At 41.4% G+C, this 17,874-nt stretch overlaps 1 protein-coding gene and 1 pseudogene across 5 annotated transcripts in view; one reads left to right on the top strand and one right to left on the bottom strand.

Moving 5' to 3' along the window:
* LOC143691311 (uncharacterized) overlaps positions 1-17,874 on the bottom strand; it is a 53,558-nt gene that overhangs the window by 15,720 nt on the left and 19,964 nt on the right. For 4 of the 5 annotated variants that reach the window (XM_077169601.1, XM_077169600.1, XM_077169603.1 and 1 more), the window contains one exon: positions 10,772-11,714. In XM_077169601.1, coding sequence (XP_077025716.1) covers positions 10,925-11,665 — 741 coding nt within the window. In that variant the 5' untranslated portion in view covers positions 11,666-11,714 and the 3' untranslated portion in view covers positions 10,772-10,924. Of the gene's footprint in view, positions 1-10,771; positions 11,715-17,874 lie in introns of those variants that run through there. The other variant, XM_077169605.1, reaches the window with a different exon arrangement.
* On the top strand, positions 13,510-15,491 carry LOC143690466 (cleavage and polyadenylation specificity factor subunit 5 pseudogene; annotated as a pseudogene).

Here is a 17,874-nt window from a genome sequence, read left to right as displayed (position 1 = left end):
CAAACTGACCCCAAAGCAAGCAAAAGGAAAGAAATAACAAAGATTAGAGCAGAAATAAATGAAATTGAGAACATGAAAACAATAGAGAAAATCAATAAGACCAGAAGTTGGTTCTATGAGAAAATCAATAAGATTGATGGGCCCTTAGCAAGAGTGATAAAAAGAAGAAGAGAGAGGATGCAAATAAATAAGATCAGAAATGGAAGAGGAGACATAACCACTGACCTCACAGAAATAAAGGAGGTAATAACAGGATACTATGAACAACTTTACGCTAATAAATACAACAATTTAGAGGTAATGGACGGGTTCCTAGAAAGGCATGAACCAACTTTGACTCAAGAAGAAATAGATGACCTCAACAAACCAATCACAAGTAAAGAAATTGAATCAGTCATTCAAAAGCTTCCCAAAAGAAAAGTCCAGGACCAGATGGCTTCACATGTGAATTCTACCAAACATTCCAGAAAGAATTAGTACCAACTCTGCTCAAACTCTTCCAAAAAATCGAAGTGGAGGGAAAGCTACCTAATTCATTCTATGAAGCCAACATCACGCTCATACCAAAACCAGACAAAGATATTACAAGAAAAGAAAACTACAGACCAATCTCTCTAATGAATATAGATGCAAAAATCCTCAACAAAATTCTAGCAAATCGAATCCAACAACACATTAAAAGAATTATACATCATGACCAAGTAGGATTCATCCCAGGTATGCAAGGATGGTTCAACATAAGAAAATCAATTAATGTAATACACCACATCAACAAATCAAAGCAGAAAAATCACATGATCATCTCAATTGATGCAGAGAAGGCATTTGACAAGATTCAACATCCTTTCCTGTTGAAAACACTTCAAAGGATAGGAATACAAGGGAACTTCCTTAAAATGATAGAGGGAATATATGAAAAACCCATAGCTAATATCATCCTCAATGGGGAAAAATTGAAAACTTTCCCCCTAAGATCAAGAAGAAGACAAGGATGTCCATTATCACCACTATTATTCAACATCATGTTGGAGGTTCTAGCCAGAGCAATTAGACAAGAAAAAGAAATACAAGCCATCAAAATTGGAAAGGAAGAAGTGAAACTATCACTGTTTGCAGACGATATGATACTGTACGTCGAAAACCCGGAAAAATCCACAACAAAACTACTAGAGCTAATAAATGAGTACAGCAAAGTAGCAGGTTACAAGATCAACATTCAAAAATCTGTAGCGTTTCTATACACTAGCAATGAACAAGTTGAGGGGGAAATCAAGAAACGAATTCCTTTTACAATTGCAACTAAAAGAATAAAGTACTTAGGAATAAATTTAACTAAAGAGACAAAAGACCTATACAAAGAAAACTACAAAAAACTGTTAAAAGAAATCACAGAAGACCTAAATAGATGGAAGGGCATACCGTGTTCATGGATTGGAAGACTAAATATAGTTAAGATGTCAATCCTACCTAAATTGATTTACAGATTCAATGCAATACCAGTCAAAATCCTAACAACTTATTTTTCAGAAATAGAAAAACCAATAAAGCAAATTTATCTGGAAGGGCAGGGTGCCCCGAATTGCTAAAAATATCTTGAGGAAAAAAAACGAAGCTGGAGGTCTCAAGCTGCCGGACTTTAAGGCATATTATGAAGCCACAGTGGTCAAAACAGCATGGTATTGAAATAAAGATAGATATATCGACCAATGGAATCGAATAGAGTGCTCAGATATAGACCCTCTCATCTATGGACATTTGATCTTTGATAAGGCACTCAAGCCAATTCACCTGGGACAGAACAGTCTCTTCAATAAATGGTGCCTAGAGAACTGGATATCCATATGCAAAAGAATGAAAGAGGACCCATATCTCACATCCTATACAAAAGTTAACTCAAAATGGATCAAAGATCTAAACATTAGGTCTAAGACCATAAAACAGTTAGAGGAAAATGTAGGGAGATATCTTATGAAACTTACAATTGGAGGCGGTTTTATGGACCTTACACCTAAAGCAAGAGCACTGAAGAAAGAAATAAATAAATGGGAGCTCCTCAAAATTAAACACTTTCGTGCATCAAAGAACTTCATCAAGAAAGTAGAAAGACAGCGTACACAATGGGAGACAATATTTGGAAACGACACATCAGATAAAGGTCTATATCCAGAATTTATAAAGAGATTGTTCAACTCAACAACAAAAAGACAGCCAACCCAATTACAAAATGGGAAAAAGACTTGAACAGACACCTCTCAGAAGAGGAAATACAAATGGCCAAAAGGCACATGAAGAGATGCTCAATGTCCCTGGCCATTAGAGAAATGCAAATCAAAACCACAATGAGATATCATCTCACACCCACCAGAATGGCCATTATCAACAAAACAGAAAACGACAAGTGCTGGAGAGGATGCGGAGAAAGAGGCACACTTATCCACTGTTGGTGGGAATGTCAAATGGTGCAACCACTGTGGAAGGCAGTTTGGTGGTTCCTCAAAAAACTGAATATAGAATTGCCATACGACCCAGCAATACCATTGCTAGGTATCTACTCAAAGGACTTAAAGGCAAAGACAGAAACAGACATTTGCACACCAATGTTTATAGCAGCATTATTTACAATTGCAAAGAGATGGAAACAGCCAAAATGTCCATCAACAGACGAGTGGCTAAACAAACTGTGGTATATACATATGATGGAATATTATGCAGCTTTAAGACAGAATAAACTTATGAAGCATGTAATAACATGGATGGACCTAGAGAACATTATGCTGAGTGAGTATAGCCAAAAACTAAAGGACAAATACTGTATGGTCCCACTGATGTGAACTGACATTCGAGAATAAACTTGGAATATGTCATTGGTAACAGAGACCATGAGGAGTTAGAAACAGGGTAAGATAATGGGTAATTGGAGCTGAAGGGATACAGACTATGCAACAGGACTAGATACAAAAACTCAAAAATGGACAGCACAATACTACTTAATTGTAATGTAATTATGTTAAAACATCTGAGCTATAGGTTTTTTTTGTTTGCTTGTTTGTTTTTTATATTTTTTTTGTATTTTTTATTTTTATTTTTTTCTCTATATTATCATTTTATTTCTTTTTCTGTTGTCTTACTATTTCTTTTTCTATATCGATGCAAATGTACTAAGAAATGATGATCATACATCTATGTGATGATACTAAGAATTACTGATTGCATATGTAGAATGGAATGATTTCTAAATGTTGTGTTAGTTAATTTTTTTTAATTAATAAAGAAAAAAGATAAAATATATATATATATATATATATATATATTTCCCAAGGGAGATGTAGCTGGCACATTTTGAGAGTTTCCCATGGCTGAGTAATACCAATAGAAATCAGGAAGAGAAAACAGCCGAGCAGGATTTCCTTAAACACCAGTTCCCCACTGTGGTAGTTAGATTCAGATGTCAACTTGGCCAGGTGAAGGCACCTAGTTCTGTTGCTGTGAACATGAGCCAATGGTACATGAACCTCATCTGTCGCTGATGACATCTGCAGTCGGCTAGGAGGCGTGCCTGCTGCAGTGAATGATGTTTGACTTAATTGGCTGCTGCTTAAATGAGAGGCTCAACACAGCACAGCCCAAGCAGCTTACCATACCTCATCTCAGCACTCGCAGCTCAGCCCTGGCCTTTGGAGAGGGAGAATGAAATCACCCTGGGGAAAGCTGTTGGAACCCAGAGATCTGGAGAGAAGGCCAGCAGAGATCACCGTGTGCCCTCCCACATAAGAAAGAACCTCAGATGAAAGTTAGCTGCCTTTCCTAACAAAATAAATCCCCTTTTATTAAAAGCCAATCTGTCTCTGGTGTGTTGCATTCCGGCAGCTAGCAAACTTGAACACCCACACAACTGCAAACTGCACCAACTGTGCAAAATCAAAAGGAGAACCACAAATGCAGGGTCATAGATAGTGAGGCTCAGACTCCTGAGTCCATGTGCATGACCCCTGGATCAACTCAATAGCCTTTTTACACAATAGGCTAATTGAAACAAAAGGAAGCGAGGTGAGTATGACAACAGATCACACACTTACTCAGCACAGAGAAAGTCTCGATTGCAAAGTCACCTTCACCCAGATGCACCTGCAGGCCCTTCACAGCAGGCACCTACCTCCACCCGGACCCTCTAGTCCCAGTCCTCCAGGAAAAATTCCTGGGCAGCTGGTCGGCACAGTGTCGAGAGGCCCAGGAGAGCCCCGCAGCTGACGAGACACAGATCAGAGCTGCACTTAAAGCAGCAGGAGTCCTGCTGCGGTCACCAAATTGTTTCCAGAGGAAACAAAGTTTTTTACAAGACCTGTTCCTTGATGATACATCTTCAATAAACTTACCTCCTCACCAAAGCAAAGAGACTTATTTTTCTGTTTCATGCAGGATCCGGTGGGTCTGACTATATAAGATTGTGTCCTGACGTTGACAATTGTCTGCAGTTGCTTTCCTGTGAAGTAATTGTGACAGACAATTTCTGGCCCTTCACAGAAAAAGTTAAGCGACCCTGAACCTATATAATCAAAAACACTCTAGGTCTGTGGTCAAAGATCTGATTTGAGACACCACAACAGGGTGTCCTGGCCCTTCATCCGGTTTCTAGGCCTAAGCCCATCCATAAGACCAGCGTCCCTTGGTTGACGGGGAAAGGAAGGGCTCTGCAGCTTTGCCACAAGTTTATTCAGTAAATCTTCCTCCAAGACCTTCCCCAAAGAGATCTGCAGCCATTCGCTAGAGTGACTGGGCATTGCAGAACGAGAATACCCAGACTATTAAGGAATTATTAGACGCTGGCTCTGAACTGATGTTAGTTCCTAGGGCCCCAAGACACCACTGCGGAGGCTTATGGTGCTCAGATGATAGATGAAGTCCCAGAAGGTCCACAGATCCACCCTGTGGTTATTCCTCTAGTTGCTGAATGTATAGTTTGAATAGACATACTTGCAACTGAGAAAATCTCCACATTAGTTCTCTGCCCCACAGAGTAAGGGTGATTATAATAGGAAGGTCTAAGCAGAAGCTCTTGGAACTTCTCCACCCTACAAGATACTAAACAAGAAGGATTGTCCCTGGGGGAAATGCAGACAGCAGTACCCCATTGAAGACTTGAGAGACACAATAGTAGTGAGAGCCATCACATCTCCATTTAACATACTGGGTTAGTTTGCAAGCTGCTGGAATGTCATATACCAGAACTGAAACGGCTTTTATGAAGAGGAATTTAATAAGTTACAAATTTACAGTTCTAAGGAAGTGAAAGTGTCCAAATTAAGGCACCAAGAAGAGGTTACCTTCACTCAAGAACGGCTGATGGGTCAGGAACAGCTCGGTCAGCCGGGAAGTCGTGTGACTGGCATCTGCTGGTCCCTTGCTCCTGGGCTCCGTTGCTTTCAGTCTCTGTCCATATGGAGGTTCCTCACTTTGCTTTTCTGGGGCTGGCTTTCATCTCTTGGCTTCCCTTGGCTCTCTCCAGATTCCGGCTTGTTTATCATCTCATGGCAACATCTGCGGGGCTCCAAGCATCTCCAAACACCTGTGTGTTCTTCACGCGTCCACATCTGTATCAACTCTGTTGTGAAGTTTCCATGGGCTCTGAGGCTTCTGTCATTTCGGTCATTACTCCAAAATATTTCCTCTTTTAAAGGATTCCAGTAAACTAAATCAAGATCCATCTTCAATGGGTGGAGTCACCCATTAAAGTCACCAATTAAAAGTCACACCCACAATTGGTGTGTCACATCTCCGTGGAGATATTCTAAAGATTCCAGCCCTGCAGTACAAAATCAGGATTAAAAGAAACAGTTGCTCCCACAGAATTGGATCAGGATTAAAACATGGCTTTTCTAGGATACATAATACTTTCAAAATGGCACAATGTCTGTTTAGGCCATGCAGAAGTTGGAGAATGGCTACAGATTATTATGAACTTTATCAGATGGTGACTCCAGGGGTGGGCCACGATGTCTCAACAGGCAGAGTTCTCGCCTGCCATGCTGGAGACCCAGGTTCGATCCCTGGTGCCTGCCTATGCCAAAAAAAAAAAAAAAATAATATCCCCCCAGATGGTGACTCTAATTGCAGTTGATATCTCATATGTGGTATCTCTATTGTAACAAATCAGTACTACCTCTGGCAACTGGCATAAGCTAGGGACCTAAATAATGCTTTCTTTTATCTTCATACCAATTTGCAGAAGCAGGTGGCTTTTACCTGGCATGGCCTGACTTGTCTCAGGGCTACATCAACCCACCTGCCCTCTACCATCACGCAGGCCACAGGTATCCTGATCATGTTGATAATCGACAAAATATCACACTAGTCTTCTATATTTTCAACATTATGATTGGATCTGAAAGCAGGAAGTAGCAAGAAATTTAGATGCCTTAGTAAGACTTATAAGAACCAGAGGATGGGAGATAAACACCACAAATCAGGATCTCACCTTCTCAGTGAAATTTCTGGTGATCCAGTGGTCTGGATTGCATTGAGATATACCCACCAAAGTAAATAATAATAAGTTTCTGCACCTTATACCACCTGCCACAAAAAAGACACACAATGCTTGGTCATCCTGTTTGCATTTTGGAGACATGTGTCCTTCCTTGACCCATCTATCAAGTCACTCATAAGGCTACCAGCTTCAAGTAAGGGTCTGATCAAGAAAAGGCTCTGGAACAAATCTAGGCTGCGGTGCAAGCTGCTCTTCCACTTACCTTGTGATCCTGCTGGTCCAATGGTTTTCTCAGTGTCTATGGAAAATAATAATGTGTTTTCAGCTTCTGACAAATACCAATAGGAGAATCAGAGTGCAGACTTCTCAGATTTTCTAACACATCTATGCCCCTTTCTGTATGTAATATTCTCCTTTTGAAAGACAGTTTCTAGATTGCTACAGGCTTTCATCAGAGGCTAAACATCTAATATAGGATGTCGGGTGACCATGCAGCCTGAGCTCCCCATTATGAACTTTGTGTTACCTGACCCATCATGTCATAAGGTTGAGTGTGCACTGCAGCAATCACGTATTGAGTGGAAATGTCATACAAAGGTCTGGGTTCAGAGAGATATAAGTAAATTACACAAGCATATACATTTGACACTAGCACCTCTTACATTCACTCTTCTCCTTCATTACAGGTCTGTGGCTTCCTTGGGAGTTCTGTGCGAACAGTTGCCTGAGGAAGAAAAAACTAGAGGCTGCTTGCAGTGGGTTTGTGTGATATATATTGATACCGCTCCAGAGGGACAACTAAAATTTAAGAGTACCACTCAGGGATGACCCTGGAGGACAGCATTGGTGAAGAAAAACTCTCCAAGTGGGCAGAAATTTGAGCAATATATTTGGTTGCCCAATTTGAACTGCAAGATGGCCAGAAACAGAGATTTAGCTGATTTGTGGGCAGTTGTTAACAATTTGACAGGATTGTCGGAGACTTAGAGGGAACAGGATTGGAAGATCAGTGTCAAGAAGCTCAGAGGAAAGTGTAGAAGAACTCTCTAAATTTTTGTCACAGATGAAGGCTTACCAAAGGGCATCAACTGCAAAAGAGGCTCTCAGTAATCAAGTGGACAAAATGATGCACTCTGGATATCAGTGAGCTTCTTTCTCCAGACTCCCCATTTCTTGCTCAGTGGACTCAGGAACAAAGAGGCCAGGGTGGCAGGGATGGAGGCCATGTACATGCTCAGTTGTATGGACTTCTTCTTACCAGGGCTGAACTGGCTGCTGGTACTGCTGAGTGCCTAACCAGCAAACAGAAGATACCAACGCTGAGCCCTATATGGAAACTCCCCAGGTGTACTAGCCAGCCACCTGGTTACAGGTTGATTACATTGGGCCTATTCCATCATAGAAGAGCAGAGATTTCTCTTCACTATAATAGACACACATTCTGGATATGGACTTGCCTTTCCTGCCTATAATGCTTCTTACAGCACTACCATCTGTGGCCTCATGGAATGCCTCGTTCATTGTCATCTCATACCTAACAAATTTGCATCTGTTCAAAGAAATAATTTTATAGCAAAGAAAGAGCAGCAATAGGATCATGTTCATGCAGTCTTGCCATCACCCAGAAGCAGCTGGCCTAACTGAAAGGTTCAGAGTGACTTACTGAAAATTCAGTTACAGTGTCATTTGAAAGTCAACATTCTTAAAGGATGGGATCTGTCTTACAGCCTGTACCAAATGCTTTGTATCAGAGACCATTATATGGTACTGTCTCCTACATGGTCAGAATACATGTATTTAGAAATCAAAGAGTAAGAGTGAGCAAAACTTCTGTATTATACCTAATAAAACACTAGCAGAATTTTTTGCTTCCCATCCAGAAAACTTGAGTTCTTCCGATTTGGAGTTGTTAGTTCCCAAGGAGGGTGGGGGCTGCTTCCATCAAGGGACACACAATTTTTCCATCAATTTGGAAGATGTACTGTCATTTGGAAGATGTACTGTCATTTGACCACTGTGGGCTCCTTATGCTACTGAACAAGAGGCCAAAAAAGGGATTGGTCTACTGATTGGAGTGATTGATCACAATTGCTAATGGGAAATTGAATTGTTGCTACATAATGGGGAGGTGGGAGCTGCTACACAAAAAGGAGGATTATAGTTGGAATCCAGTATATCCCCATGCCTAACAGTGAAGATTAATTGAAAACTACAGCAAATAAACAAACAGAAAAAGTCAAGACTCTTCAGGATTCAGATCCTTCAGGAATGATGGTTTGGGCCACCTCACCAGAATAAGAACTCCAACCAGTTAAGGTTTCTGACTTGAGCAAAGGAAAAAATGGAATAGGGCGTGAAGAAGGAAGGTACTGATCCAGCACACTTGCTGAGCAAAGGAGAATTGTTTCATGGGATGGAAGAAAAGCATGTGTCCACAGATGCTTTAATGCTGAAACCACCCAGACTTCACTGGCCCATGTACCTTTACAAGGCCCCCAGAGTTGGTGTGTGCTGGTTTGAAACTGTTGTATGCCCCCAGAAAAAAAAAAAAAATATATATATATATGCCCCCAGAAAAGCTATGTTCTTTTCATCCTAATCCAATCTTGTGGGGGCAGACCCATTGTTTGGTGGGATCTTTTGTTTCTGTTGTTTCCAAGGACATGTGACCCACCCACTTGTGGACATGACCTTTTAATTAGATTAATTCTATGGAGTTGTGACCCCCACCCATTCAAGGTGGATCTTAGTTTACTGGAATCCTTTAAAGAAGCTCAAGGAGAGATCTGACACAGAGAACAGACACAGGCACTTGGAGTTGCAGACAGAAATACTCCAGGTGCTAAGAAAGGACTCACAAAAATAGCCCAAACCTGGAAAGAGCCAAGAGAAGCTAAGAAATGAAGTTCAGAGTTTGTCCCAAAGAAGCTAAGTGAGGGCCCAAAAATGCTTGGAGAGAAAATCACTAGAAACACTTGCTGAGAGAACTATTTGAAATAAGAAGCCAGGAGAGAAGAACAGTAGACATCACCATGTGCCTTCTCATGTGGCAGAGGAATCCAGATGCTACCTTTCCTCCAAGAAGGTATCCTCTAGTTAGTACCCTAATTTGGACATTTTCACAGCCTTAGAATTGTAACTCGTAAGTTAATAAAGCCCCTTTATAAAAGCCAATCCATTTTTGGTATGTTGTATTGCAGCAGCATTAGCAAACAGAAACACAGTATATTCGTTTTCTACTGCTGTGTAACAGATTTCCACAAACAAAAGCATCAAATGATGTATACTTTTTACCCCACAATTACAATGGGTCAGGAGACCAGGCATGGGTCCTGTTCTAAGGGCTATAATTAAGGTGTCAAATGAGCTGTGTTCACATCTGGAGGCTTGCCTGGGGAAGAATCCATTTCAAAGTTCATTCAAGTTGTTGGCAGAATGCAATTCCTTTGCAGTTGTATGGCTGAGGTGCCGATTTACCCTCTCTCAGCTGAGGCAACTCAGTCTGTAACTACAATCTGTAACTCCCTCCCTCCCCCCACCCGACCCTCTCACAGCTTACTTCTTTGAAGCCAGCAAAGGAGAACCTTTCCCTCTAATCTGCTAAAATAGAGTCTTACATAATGACAAGAGTGACATCCCTTCACCTTTGCCATATAATGTAACCTTGTCAAGGAGTAACAAGAGCCTTTGCTATATTCTTTTGGTTAGAAGCAAGTCACAATTCGTGCCTGCACCTAAAGAGATAGCAGATCTGACAGTGAGGTATGATTCTGTAGAATGGGTACAGTGAAACTCTAGATCTCCCACTGAACCTCATTCCTACCCTGGGTGCACCCATCCTTCCCCAATAAACTCACCCAGGTTTACTCAGTCCTTACTAAGGCCCAAGTGAAGTAGAAATCTGAGTCCATAACAAAGACTGGGCCCACACTTGGGAGTTTGGGCAACCCCAAGGGGCAGAACCAGGGAGCACTGACCCCACAGTCCCAGCTGAAAATTTTCCTGTGGAAAGTAATTGCCTACTCTTCTCTGTTTTAGGAACAATCTTGGAGGGGCCAGAGCACAAGTAAATCAGTTTTCTCAGAATCTTTGAAGCTCTTAGTTCTAAAACTATGAACACTCTCCCAGATTGGAAGCTATGGGAGAGATGGAGTAACAAGCCCCAATGCCAGAGGCTCTGGTGAGGACCAAATCTGATAGTATATGGGAAAGAGCTTTGAAATGTTAATCAGTGCCTTCCCACCCACCCCACAGTTAGACAACCTTAGCCTGGCTGTAGAGAGAGGGAAATGAGAAAGACAAGCATTTATTTTATAAAGAGGGAAAGCAGAGAAGGTTGGCAGGAGGAAACCATGCCCCAGGTACAATATTTAAAGGAATGCAAACTTCCTAGTGTGAGGGAGGAAAGAGTTTAAGTAAGGAGGGTGTTGTCTCTTCCAAACCTCAATTAGCCCAAGACTTGGTACTTGTGAAGCCCTTTAACAGGTAGTGATGAATAGTATACAAGAAAAAACCTGAGCAGAAGAGGATGATCATGAAGGACAAGGTGATGAGGGTATAGATGGACATTCGCTTCTCCATGGTTCCCCTGATCAGGCAGAGGTAGGGACCAGGGCAGCTAACGGTGCTGCAGTGGATGATGGCTTGGTTCACCAGGGGCAGGTGTTGAGACATGAGAAGGAATAAAAACACACCCTGAGAGCCGACCTGCAGGATGAAGTACAGGAGGTACAAAAGCAAAAGCATCTTCTCTCGGTGGAAGTTCATGATGGATTTCTTTGGACAGGGAACATGTTCTTGGATTCCCACCATCGAGCCCTCCTCCACTTCATTCGCCAGTGACTCCACTGACTTTGCCTTGATCTGTTTATGCCGAATCTGAGCCATGAAGAATTCCATGAGGAAGAAGAAGGCTAGGAAGATAAAGAAAAAGAAGTACCAAATCCCCACCACAGGATGGTTGAAACGTTTTTCAAAACACTCAGCCAAGCAAGAATTGGTGATGTTGCCGTGGCACCAGAAGTCCTCGTGGATGGGGGCCCATGGCATACGGACCACATACACCACTACTCCGTACACGGCGATGAAGCCAAACCACAGCTGCCGCCCGATGTAGTAGCTAGATTTGTCACCAGCCACAGTGTGGAACACGGGGATCAGTCCAGCCACTGCTGCTGCAGCCATCTCTTCAGAGGCTCAGGGGGGCGGTGAGACAGGAGCACTTGGACAGCACCTCAGTTGAGAAGGAAAGGAAAGAGAGGAATTCATGGTCAGAAAGGGAGGGCAGTTGCCAGGCACACCCTAAGCACATCTGAGAAGCCTGTGCAAGTTCTAGATCCATCTCTACCCCTCAGCTGCATATCTTTATACCTCTGTGAACAAGCAGTATTTGCACTACCATGATGTCCATCTTTCAACCTCTGGACACCACAGTGCACGTGTATTGCTCCCCTCTCCTACTGGGTTATAAGCTTCTAGAGGTCAGGAGCCACCCCTTTTTCATACTCACAGGGTCCATATCATCCAGCAAAGAACATGACATGTAGTAAGGACTTGATTATACTTGATAAACAAACAGGGGAGAGAGAAAATATATGAATTGAACAACTCTTGTTGTGTGTGACTGTTTAGACACCCTATAGAAATCTCTATTCTTTATTTTGCAACTTTCTCCTAAGACAAAGAGAACAGAGGTACAATGTTCCCTATTCTTTCTTGATCCCATCCGCAACTCTTGAGAGGTGCCTCTCAACATGTTTTATAATAATAAACTTGACCACTTATTGGCATCCTATTTATGCCAAGTCCTATGATGGTGGTTTAGACACATGATCTCTATAGAAAAGCAATAAATTTTTAATCCTTTTATTAGCTTAATTTGGGTAATTGTGGGTCTTCTCTTACTTATGTAAGCTGATACAGGTCAATCATTTAAGTTGAGGTTTAGAGCACTTAATAAATGCTTTAGGTTGTTATTGACAATTTGTCATAGCTAGTGTGGAGAGCCTCTTTAAAAGGTATCTAAGACTTAGCAATATGTCTAAATGCCCTGAAGTATCAAGTTACATCACAGTACACACTGAGGAATTCTGAAAGGCAGCCTCCAGCATTATGAGATGGATGCAGGACTACCTGGCCAGCCTGCCCAGAAGGGATGGATCCTAAAGGAAAAGAGCTAAGGGGGCCAATAGAGACAGGTGGGGAAGAGACAATATATTTAAAGAGCACTAATTATGTGTCAGGCACTGTGCTACAAACTTGCACTTATGGTTTTATTATCTCATTTATTACTCAGAACAACCTTATGGAGATAGGTATAATTATTCTCGCTTAATAGATGTGAAACCTGATATTTAGAATGGTTAGGTAACTCCCCCATAAGGCACCCAGATGCGAAACCAGAATTGTCTCACTGCACAGTCTGAACTTTGGAGCTTCACCTGCTTCACAAACTTACCCACATCCAGCCCCAAGCCATGACCAGAGACTACAAGAAAAAACTGGGGCAAGGAAGAGCGCAATTGCAATATGGCAGAGTCAAAAGATTTACAAATCCTTCCCTCCCCTAGAAAAATGAGAGATGGAAAAGAAGTACCTCCACCTCTGAAATTACCTAAAAAAATTTTTTTTTTTTTTTTTTACAAAGGCTATGGTCCTCCGTAAAGATAAGGAGCTCCCCATACTCGAAGGTATTCAACTGGAGACAACACCAGACACAACAGGGTGGAAGTTAGGTTGGTGCATGGGCCTTGCTCTCCCTCTTTTAAAAGCCTGAAACTCAGCCAGGGGTAGGGCTCCTCCAAGGAGGGGCGGTTCTTCCAGCTCTTTCACCAGGTGCTCGGACATCCCTCTTGGGCCTTGCCGGTGACCATCTGCAGGATGGTGGTAACCCTGGAACCAGAATGGTCATTTAGAGCAACCACAGGAGTGACAGAGGAAGCAGCAGTTTTCCAAGAGTTCATTTTGTAAATGGAAACATGTACAGAAACCAGCCCCCACTCCTCTGTCCCATGGTAGCAGCTCCGGAAATGGCTGTGGCTTTGGTAGTGTAGTCCAAATTCCAGAAGCAGCTGGCTGGGGCAAGAGCTGGCAGAGGAGACTTCCTCCTCTAAAAGTTGGGGTTGAAGTACAAGGTCAGTCAGTTTTGACCCTCTGGGTAGGAGTGCTTCCAGCCTCCCACAAGCATCCATGTGGATGTAAAGAGCTAGTGTACGTGCACTTCTTGATCTGACTGATCCCTGTGAGCCAAGCATAGACTCTTCAGCCCTCTCTTCAACAGTGGCGTCTGGCCTCACACCAGCATCTACCGGTTCTTAAAGACCCAGTGCATTTTTTTCATTGGTTGGGTTTCTTCTTTCTTTCTCTTGTGTTGTTTGGTCTGGCAGATCCATGAAGGCCCAGCACAGATGCTGGCCTCACTTTCTCTCAAAAGAAGCTTCTTGTGGCCTCACACCAGCATCTACAGGGACCTAAAGAGCCAGTGTACTTCTTTCTCTTTCTTTTGACAGATGCTGGAGGGAAGACCAAGCATATTGGCCAAGGTTCCGAGTCAACAGCAGAAGCTCCTGGCTTCCCACCAACACATAACATATTCATTTTTTTCCTCCTCCACCTCCTCCTCCTCCTTCTCTCTCTCTCTCTCTCATATCTGCTTGTTAGTATTTTTTCTTCTCTCTCTCCATTCTTTCCTTTTTTCTTTCTTGTTCTTAGTATAGTGGACTGAAGAGTAGGAGAATTAAATTTCTTGAGTGACCACAACATAATACATAGAATGTCTGGTTCTCAATAAAAATTTACAAAACATACAAGGACACATGAAAATATGGCCCAATCATAGGGAAAAAAGAATTCAATGGAAAATATCCCAGAGGAAGTATAGTCCCTGGAATTACTAATCAAAGATCTTAGAACAATTCTCATAAACAGTATCAAAAACTAAAGGAAAATATGGTCTAAAGGAAATCAGGAAAAAAATGTGAACAAAATAAGAATTTTAATAATAAGATAAAAAATAGAAAGAAGACCCAAATGGAAATTCTGGAACTCAAAAGTACAGAAATTGAAGTGAAAAATTCAGTACAGTGGTTCTTGAGCAGATTGGTGGAAGCAGAAGAAAGGACCAGCAAACTCAAAAACAAAACTATTGCTCTTGTGCTCTCATCTTAATGGTAGGTGGTGGCTGCTAAGTGAGACACATAATCATTACCTGTACAGGGAAAGTTTTCTTTGCCTCCCCCTTTCCACTAACAGCCAGAGCCTGTGCTTATCAACATTTCCATGGTGCCACCCAATTGCTCACAGACCAGCTGGCCCTGGGAAGATCAGTTTGCAACAAGTACATCCAGTAGACCAAGTCCCTCATCTTTGGGCACACCATCAACCTATACCCTCTTATCAATTATACTTTTGGTACAAAAGAGCCCCTCTATGAGAAAGACAGCTCTGTTGTAGCCAGATTTCAGCATATGAAGGGGGAATTTGATAAAATGGGAATGAGGAGGACTGTAGAAGGAGTTTTGATTGTACATGAGCACCAGCTACCCCATATGTTGCTGCTGTAACTGGGACAACCTTCTTCAAATTACCTGGTGGTGAATTTAACCCAGGAGAGGATGAAGTTGAAGGACTAAAATGTTTAATGACAGAGATACTAAGTCATCAAGATGGAGTCCTGAAAGACTGGTTCACTGATGACTGCATTGGTAATTGGAGGAGACCAAAATTTGAACTTCCTCAGTATCTGTATATTTCTACACATATTATGAAGCCTAAGGAACATAAGAAGTTGTTTCTGGTTCAACTTCAAGAGAAAGTCTTGCTTGCAGTCCCAAAAAATTACAAGCTGGTAGCTGCACCATTATTTGAATTCTATGACAATGCATCAGGATATGGGCCCATAATTTACAGTCTTCCTCAGATTTTTAGCAAGTTCAATTTTATATACAACCGAATTTCTGCACAGTGGAGAAGAAAAAGGAGCCATCTCTGTGAGCACAACTATACAGTGTAAAAGAATGAACAATGTTAGAAAAGTTTTTTTCTTTATCTCTTTCTCAATCCCTAAATTGCCTCCTACTTTCTATTGTTTGAATAGTAAAGTTAATATGAAGAACTAGATAATTTTGTAAATAAATGTGAAAAAGTTTAATTCACTTTTGGCTCTACTCATGCTTTTTTGTGCAACATTAAACAAAGCAGACTTCTAAAAAAAAAACAATTAACATTGCCCAGGTTGAGGAGAAGAAAGGAAAAGAGACTGAAAAACAAAAATGAACAGAGCCTAAGGAATCTATGGGTCACCATCAAGTGGGCCATTATAAGCATCATAGGAGTCCCAGAAGGAGAAAAGAGAGATAAAAGGCCAGAAAATATAATTGAAAAATAATGGCAGAAAACTTCCCAATCTGATGAAACATAAGAATGTACAAACCCAAGGTATTCAAAAAATGCCAGGTAGGATGAACTCAAACAGATCTACACTAAGACACATTATACTCAAACTGGCCTATATCAAGGACAAAGACAGAATCTTAAAAATGGCAAGAGAGTAGCAACATATCACATAAAAGCGAGCCTTAATAAGATTAACAACTGATTTCTCAATAGAAATTATGCTCAGAGGGTGGCAGACTTGCTTCCCCTGTACATGGGGACCTCGGATCAGTGCATGGTGCCTGCTCCCACCCCTGAATTGGGCTGCTATGGGTGCCTGGTTTTGGTGGAGACCAGGGATCCCCCCCAGGGAGGAAGTAGAACATGGAATGGAGACAACCTGATGCCCAGCCAGCAAAGGAGGCTCATGGGGTCCTGTTCCTGCTCCCCTTTAGCCACTGAGACCAGGGGATTTTGGGTGTGCACAGATGGAGAGATGGGGCTGAAGAAACTGGCTGAGCCATGTGCCACCATCTTTTATTTTTTCTGGTACGTGATGCAGTAAAGACAGTTCAAACCCTGTCTCTCACATAACAGGCTAGCTTTCTACCACTGAACCATCTGTGCACCCTTTTCTACCTAGTTTTTAACAAACCCTCAAGTATTCTTTTTTTTATTTTATTGTTTTTTAACTGTTTTGTTTTGTTTTGCTTGGTGTATGGGGCGGGAGTCAAACCCAGGTCTCCTGCATGACAGGCAGGCATTCTAACACTGAACCTCCCCTGCCTAGCTTTTAATAGATCCCCAAGTAGAATTACACCCCTTATGAGATCCGGGCTTTCGTTTGATGGGGATTCACTGACAAACCAAGTACAAAAGGGGATCTTTAACACAAACCCAAGTAAACACAAAACTTTAGACAAGTGAAGGAAATCAACTTGCAAAATAACCTTATTAAGATAATCAAATGCCCCAGACATAAAAAAAAAAAAAAAAAAAAACCCTCACCATGCGCATGAAGATGCAGGCAGAAATGGCCCAGCTAAATAAACAAATCTAAACACTGGAGGGGACACAGAATATGAAACAACTACTCAAGAAATAAAGAATATCAAGAAGACACTAGAAGAACATAAAGAAGAATATGAAAGATTAAAAAGAAAAATACTAGATTTCACAGAGATGAAAGATATAGTAAACCAAATTAAAAATATACTAGATATACACAAGAGCAGATTTGAAGAGGCAGAAGAAAGAATAACTGAACTAGAAGACAGAATAATTGAGCTCAAGCACACAAAAGGACAAATAGCAAAAAAAAAAAAAAAGATGAAAAAATGGACTTGGATCTCAGGGAAATGATGGACAGCAAAAACACAAATATAAGAATCACTGGTGTTCCAGAAAGAGTAATGGGCTGTGAAGGATAGTTAAAGAGATCATCAGAGAATACTTCTCAACCCCTACAAAATCCATAAATATACAAATAAAAAAAAAAGCAAAGATAACTAATGAACCTCAAATATAACAAATCCAAACAGGCCTAGTCTTAGACACATACTAATCAGACTGTCAAATGTTGAAGAAAAGCAGAAAATCCTGCAAGGTACATGAGAAAATTGATCTACTACATACAAGGCAAACCACAGAAGACTGAGTTTGGATTATTCAACAGGCAGCAGGGAGGCCAGAAAGCAGTGGTATGATATATTTAAGATCCTGAATGAGAAAGGCTAGCCAAGTTGTCCTTTAAGGTTGAGGGAGAGAGTAAAATCTTCAAAGACAAAGTCTGAAAGAACTAGTCAACAAGAGTCCTACACTGCAAGAAATACGAAAAGGAGCTCTGTTGTTTGCAAAAAAGGACAGAAGAGAGGTCTGGAGAGGTCATAGAATACAATAGAACCAGTAAGAGCAATTCAAAGGATAAAAATAGAGAGTGGGGAAAGAATATATAGATCTGACAAATAAAAACTAATGGATTACCAGGGGTCAAGGTGGGGGAAGGGAATGAGGAGTCAGTG

The sequence above is a fragment of the Tamandua tetradactyla genome, chromosome 7, assembly GCF_023851605.1.
Source record: "Tamandua tetradactyla isolate mTamTet1 chromosome 7, mTamTet1.pri, whole genome shotgun sequence".
NCBI classification, from domain to species: Eukaryota; Metazoa; Chordata; class Mammalia; order Pilosa; family Myrmecophagidae; genus Tamandua; species Tamandua tetradactyla.
This window is presented reverse-complemented; position numbering and strand designations above follow the sequence as displayed.